Raw genomic sequence first — 7,500 nt, 5'->3', positions numbered from 1 at the left:
AGCTGCAGTGGGGTTAAGAGTGACCAGCTGCAGTGGGGTTAAGAGTGACCTCAGCCTCTTGGGCCGCATGCTCACCTTGTCTCCCACCACGAACAGCAGTGAGGTGTTGGAGTAGACGACCGCCAGAGACACCGCCTGCTTCTCCACCAGCGAGTAGTTGGCAAAGATGACCGGACTGGACCTCCTCAGGACCAGCTGCAACACAACACACATAGATGACCTTTCAACTTTACACACACAAGGCATGACCTTTCAACTTTACATACACAGGGCACGACCCTCAACATTACACACACAGGGCATGACCTTTCAACTTTACACAGGGCACGACCCTAAACTTTACACACACAGGGCACGACCTTTCAACTTTACACACACAGGGCATGACCTTTCAACTTTACACACACAAGGCATGACCTTTAAACTTTACAGACACAAGGCATGACCTTTCAACTTTACACACGTAAGGCATGACCCTCAACTTTACACACGTAAGGCACGACCCTCAACTTTACACACGTAAGGCACGACCCTCAACTTTACACACGTACGGCACGACCCTCAACTTTACAACACAGGGCATGACCTTTCAACTTTACACACGTAAGGCATGACCTTTCAACTTTACACACACAGGGCATGACCTTTCAACTTTACACACGTAAGCCATGACCTTTCAACTTTACACACACGTGTGTGTGTGTGTGTGTGTGTGTATTGTACCTGTAGAAGGCGTCCATCTGAGGTGCCGATGTGGGCCACGGTCTTGTTCTCTTGTGTGTGTGTGTGTGTGTGTGTGTGTGTGTGTGTGTGTGTGTGTGTGTGTGTGCGTGCGTGTGTGTGTGTGTGTGTGTGTATTGTACCTGTAGAAGGCGTCCATCTGAGGTGCCGATGTGGGCCACGGTCTTGTTCTCTTTATGTGTGTGTGTGTGTGTGTGTGTGTGTGTGTGTGTGTGTGTGTGTGTGTGTGTGTGTGTGTGTGTGTGTGTGTGTGTGTGTGTACCTGTAGGAGGCGTCCGTCTGAGGTGCCGATGTGGGCCACGGTCTTGTTCTCTTTATGTGTGTGTGTGTGTGTGTGTGTGTGTGTGTGTGTGTGTGTGTGTGTGTGTGTGTGTGTGCTGTACCTGTAGAAGGCGTCCATCTGAGGTGCCGATGTGGGCCACGGTCTTGTTCTCTTTATGTGTGTGTGTGTGTGTGTGTGTGTGTGTGTGTGTGTGTGTGTGTGTGTGTGTGTGTGTGTGTGTGTGTGTGTGTGTGTGTGTGTACCTGTAGGAGGCGTCCGTCTGAGGTGCCGATGTGGGCCACGGTCTTGTTCTCTTTATGTGTGTGTGTGTGTGTGTGTGTGTGTGTGTGTGTGTGTGTGTGTGTGTGTGTGTGTGTGTGTGTGTGTGTGTGTGTGTGTGTGTGTGTGTGTGCTGTACCTGTAGAAGGCGTCCATCTGAGGTGCCGATGTGGGCCACGGTCTTGTTCTCTTTGTGTGTGTGTGTGTGTGTGTGTGTGTGTGTGTGTGTGTGTGTGTGTGTGTGTGTGTGTGTGTGTGTGTGTGTGTGTGTGCTGTACCTGTAGGAGGCGTCCGTCTGAGGTGCCGATGTGGGCGACGGTCTTGTTGTCGATGGTGGTGACGAGTAGAGCGGTCAGCAGCACGCTGGTCATCTCGCGGTTGAACAGGTCCACTCTGTAGTACGGCTTGGACACCATGGTGGGCTGGTCCTTACACGTCGCATTGTTCTCCATGCTCTGCAGCGACACACACACACACACACACACACACCAGTCCTTACACGTCGCGTTGTTCTCCATGCTCTGCAGCGACACACACACACACACACACACACACCAGTCCTTACACGTCGCGTTGTTCTCCATGCTCTGCAGCGACACACACACACACACACACACACACCAGTCCTTACACGTCGCGTTGTTCTCCATGCTCTGCAGCGACACACACACACACACACACACACACCAGTCCTTACACGTCGCGTTGTTCTCCATGCTCTGCAGCGACACACACACACACACACACACACACCAGTCCTTACACGTCGCGTTGTTCTCCATGCTCTGCAGCGACACACACACACACACACACACACACCAGTCCTTACACGTCGCGTTGTTCTCCATACTCTGCAGCCACACACACACACACACACACACACACACACACACACACACACACACACACACCAGCAACCGGTTAAGCACACACACACACACACACACACACACCACCAGCAACAGGTAAAGCACACACACACACACACACACACACACCAGCAACAGGTAAAGCACACACACACACCACACCAGCAACAGGTAAAGCACACACACACACACTCACACACACACACACACACACACACACACACACACACACACACACACACACACACCACACCAGCAACAGGTAAAGCACACGCACACACACAAACACACACCAGTAACAGGTAAAGCGTACACACACACACACACACACACACACACACACACACACACACACACACACACACACACCACACCAGTAACAGATAAAGCAGACACACCACACCACACCACACCACACCACACCACACCACACCACACCAGCAACAGGTAAAGCACACACACACACACACACATCACACACACACACACACACACACATCACACACACACACACACATCACACACACACACACACACACACACACACAACACACCAGTAACAGATAAAGCACACACACACACACACACACACACACACACACACACACACACACACACACACACACCAGCAACAGGTTAAAGCACACTAACATCATTACAGGCTTCCCTGAAGCACACTACCATTACTACTGACTGTACACAACTACATTTAGTACATCTCTGATCTGGGTGTGGAATTTATGTTTCATGGTAGTTTATGATTACGTTTGTGAAGGAGAGCTTGTTATGTTTCATGGTAGTTTACATGTGTGAAGGAGAGCTTGTTATGTTTCATGGTTATAGTTCTGTTTACATGTGTGAGGGAGAGCTTGTTATGTTTCATGGTGTGTAAGTTCATGTGTGTGAGGGAGTGTGTTATGTGTCATGGAATGTAAGTTCACGTGTGTTATGTTTCATGGTGTATAGGTTCACGTGTGTGAGGGGGAGTGTTATGTTTCATGGTGTGTAGGTTCACGTGTGTGTAAGCTCACGTGTGTGTGAGTTCACGTGTGTGTGCGTTCACATGTGTGCAATGGTAAATGGACCGCATTTATATAGCGCTTTGATCAACTCCTCCTTGCATCCAAAGTGGTTTACAATGTCATGCCTCACATTCACCCATTCACACACACACACACACACACACACACACACACACACACACACACACACACACACACACACACACACACACACACACACACACACACACACACACACACACACACATCGATGGCAGAGGCTGCATTGCAAGGAGCCCTCAGCTCACCCCCATGTTACAGACGGACTGACAAGCATACAGACGGGCAGCCAGGCGAGCAGATGGGCAGGAGGAGAGATCTAATTGGGTCACAATAGAGGGAAGTGCGTCATGCGGAGCCAGCGCTAGGCTACTGTACACTTCCTCCCCCTCCCCTGAGACACACGCACAGCGCCACAGTCTGCTCACGGACATACAGGTTGCAGGATCAGGAACAGCACACAGGAGCCACATCAGGGCCACATCAGGGCCACACCAGGGCCACACCAGGGCCACACCAGGGCCACATCAGGGCCACATCAGGGCCAGATCAGGGCCACATCAGGGCCACATCAGGGCCAGGTCACATCAGGGCGGATCTACAGTAGGGTCATGTCAGGTACAGCCACACTGTAAAATGTTCCTGTTAATTTACACCCATATTTCAACATGATGAACCTGTTATTTTTAATAACTGCGCCTTACTGTCATTTTTTTAGGGAATGTATGTTAAATAACACCTTATTTTGGTTATTTAACACCGTATTGCTAAATAACACTCATAATCTCTTTGGCAGAGTATAATAACATGTTCATACAGTATTTTTTGCATTCTGGGAAGAAGCTCTAAGCAGAAGAAGGCTCCAACGAACCCAACGAACACACAGGGAGTCCCATGTTGGAAGATCACCGACCAAAATCCTCATTAATCCGGTGAGATAATTTAGAATTTCTTGAAAGTCATGCATAGTTTTAACATGTATCAGTGATGTATGATGTAGGCTATACTAAACGCCACGGATTTGCACCACATGACATGAACTAACTTTAATTCCTCTAACTCGTCTTCCATGATCTTCTCCCATTCTTTCTTTGTTCTTGCTCATCACATTTTCTATTATTTTATGTTATTCTGTTTTGTGCTAGCTTTTGTTAGGTCAAGCCATGTGATGTAATTTTGCTTTAATCTCCCTCTCTCACTCATACTTCCAAAAGGATACTCATTGTGTGCTTCTCTCTGTTATAACAAATGGTTAGTTAATGGTTAATTTCCTGTTTTTTCTGTAATTCACAGTAAATTCCTGTTGAAAAACATTACGGGAGTGCACTGTAAAAAAACATTAACAGGAAATATTTTACGGTGCTGAGGAAGCTGCGATCTGACTCCTGATGCTCTGATGATGATGCCCGTCCTCTCTGTGGACCGCTGAGGTGTCCATGCAGCGCTTTAAGAGACACCAGTGGACCTATTTCAGTACCATTCAGACGTCCAGCAGGAAGGACATGACTGGACCGTCTTGGCTTCCTCTCATTAACGACCGGGTTTAGAACACAGAGGTTTGGAGATTGCAGCTCCACCGTGACTCACAGCTGCAGCTTTCCTGATGTTAAGCAGTTGAGAAGAGTGATTGAGAAGAGTGTTTGGAGTTACTGGGAAGAGTGATTGGAGCTACTGAGAAGAGTGGTTGGAGTTACTGAGAAGAGTGATTGGGGTTACTGAGAAGAGTGATTGGGGTTACTGAGAAGTGAGCCTGTTCCCTTAAGAGACGCCAGTGAGCCTGTTCCCTTAAGAGACGCCAGTGGACCTGTTCCTATCAAGAGACACCAGTGGACCTGTTCCTATCAAGAGACACCAGCCGACCTGTTCCTATCAAGAGACACCAGTCGACCTGTTCCTATCAAGAGACACCAGTCGACCTGTTCCTGTCAAGAGACAGCAGTGGACCTATTTCAGTCCCATTCAGACGTCTAGCAGGAAGGACATGACTGGACCGTCTTGACTTCCTCTAATTAAACGCCAGGTTTAGAACATAGAGGGCCATCTTGGCTTCCAGGTTTAGAACAAAGAAGGCCATCTTGGCTTCCTCTCATTAACGACCGGGTTTAGAACACAGAGGTTTAGAGATTGCAGCTCCACCGTGACTCACAGCTGCAGCTTTCCTGATGTTAAGCAGTTGAAAAGAGTGATTGGAGCTACTGAGAAGAGAGATTGGAGCTACTGAGAAGAGGAGTGTTGGGGTTACTGAGAAGAGGAGTGTTGGGGTTACTGAGAAGAGGAGTGTTGGGGTTACTGAGAAGACTTATCAGAGTTACTGAGAGGAGTGTTGGGGTTACTGAGAAGAGTTATTGGGGCTACTGAGAATAATGAGAAGAGTGATTGGAGTTATTGAGTTACTGAGAAGAGTGATTGGAGCTACTGAGAGGAGTTATTGGAGTTACTGAGAAGAGCGATTGGGAGTTACTGAGAAGAGTTATTGGAGTTACTGAGAAGTTATTGGAGTTACTGAGAAGACTTATCGGAGTTACTGAGCGGAGTGATTGGGGTTACTGAGCGGAGTGATTGGGGTTACTGAGAGGAGTGATTGGGGTTACTGAGAAGAGTGATTGGAGTTACTGAGAAGAGTGAGTTACTGAGAAGAGTGATTGGAGTTACTGAGAAGACTTATCGGTTATATCTAAGATATTTTATACAGTAAGGCAGCAAAAATCGGTTTTTCGGTTTCAAACCGCACTCCCCAGTTAGATGTCTTAGAAGGGGTCACAGCCAAGCCAGGTTCTACCTCAGCCAAGCCCAGTCCTCAGTCACAGCCAAGAGTGATTGGTGTTATTGGAGTTACTGAGAAGAGTGATTGGAGTTACTGAGAAGAGTCACAGCCAAGCCAGGTTCTACCTCAGCCAAGCCAGGTTCTACCTCAGCCAAGCCCGGTTCTACCTCAGCCAAGCCAGGTTCTACCTCAGCCAAGCCCGGTTCTACCTCAGCCAAGCCCGGTTCTACCTCAGCCAAGCCCACTCCTCAGCCAAGCCCGGTTCTACCTCAGCCAAGCCCGGTTCTACCTCAGCCAAGCCCGGTTCTACCTCAGCCAAGCCCACTCCTCAGCCAAGCCCACTCCTCAGTCACCAGCAGCCACTCGTCTCCTTGCTTCTAGACTGTGTACCAGTGCACAAAGCAAGGTCTACAAAGACATGGATGACAGAGTTTGGTCAAAAATCCCATAAACACACTCCTAAACCTTGTGGAAAGCCTTCCCAGAAGAACTCGTATAGCTGCAAAAGGTGGACCAACGTCATATGAAACCCTATGGATTAAGAATGGGATGTGACTGAAGTTCATATGTGAGTCAAGGCAGGTGAGCGAATACTTTTGCCAATATAGTGTATGTGTATCCTGACAGAAGGCAGCAGTTTTTTTCCGTTTTGAACAGTGATTACTCAATTCTCCTCCACAGCGGGGATAAGCTCCTCGGCTGGGATCATGGCCCGTCACTGGAATCCTGCCCTGGTGCATTTTTCCATCACAACTGGCTGCCAAGAACCTCCCTTGAGACGCACGGAGATCTTAGACAACAACCAAAATAAACGCTCGACCACAGATGGCTTTTAAGTCAGAGCACAGACTCCTCTAGCAAACACCTTCTGCGACTGACAGGCCAGAGTCCTCTAGCTAACACTTTTCTCCACTGGCAGACCAGAGAGCAGTGATTCCACAGTGGCAAGTCACTTCATGTTTAGCTACAGACTGACTACTGCATGACAAGCATGACTTTTATTTATGTGTTTGAACCAGAGCCTGTCAAGCACTACACAAATCAGCTGTTGCCAAGGCACCACGCCAAACAGGAAATAGATCCTGGGATAAAGATCTCAGCTGTTGTCTAATGGTGTCAGGCCTAACAACTGAGCGCTGCCCATAACATCACAGTTTCATACCATAATAAAGTCCATATCAGCTCTGTCCAGTTTTGAAGTGTATCATAACATAATAAAGTATCTATGCTCTCAACTAGTGAAACATGCGTGTGTGTGTTTGAGTGAGTGTGTGGATGTATGTAAAGGTATGTGGGTGTGTGTGTGCAACTTAGTGCGTAATGTAAAGGTATCTGGGTGTGTGTGTGCAACTTAGTGTGTAATGTAAAGGTATGTGCGTGTTTGTGGATTGCCTTAGGGTTGCAGTGTAAGAGCGTGTCTGTGTGTGTGTGTGTGTGTGTGTGACTTAGTGTGTAAAGTAATGGTATGTGTGTGTGTGTGTGTAGCCTTACGGTTGCAGTGTAACAGGGGAGCAACACCAGGAG

The 7,500-nt window shown here is 48.2% G+C and overlaps 1 protein-coding gene across 1 annotated transcript in view; it reads right to left on the bottom strand.

Moving 5' to 3' along the window:
• mst1rb (macrophage stimulating 1 receptor b) overlaps positions 1–7,500 on the bottom strand; it is a 32,568-nt gene that overhangs the window by 18,071 nt on the left and 6,997 nt on the right. Inside the window, exons 4-5 of the mRNA XM_062545579.1 lie at positions 1,561–1,737; positions 76–195 (exon numbers count right to left, since the gene is read on the bottom strand). Coding sequence (XP_062401563.1) covers positions 76–195; positions 1,561–1,737 — 297 coding nt within the window. The remainder of the gene's footprint in view (positions 1–75; positions 196–1,560; positions 1,738–7,500) is intronic.

The sequence above is a fragment of the Sardina pilchardus genome, chromosome 9 (assembly GCF_963854185.1).
Source record: "Sardina pilchardus chromosome 9, fSarPil1.1, whole genome shotgun sequence".
In the NCBI taxonomy this organism is placed as follows: domain Eukaryota; kingdom Metazoa; phylum Chordata; class Actinopteri; order Clupeiformes; family Clupeidae; genus Sardina; species Sardina pilchardus.
Note: the sequence above shows the minus strand (reverse complement) of the source record. Positions and strands in the feature narration are given on the sequence as shown.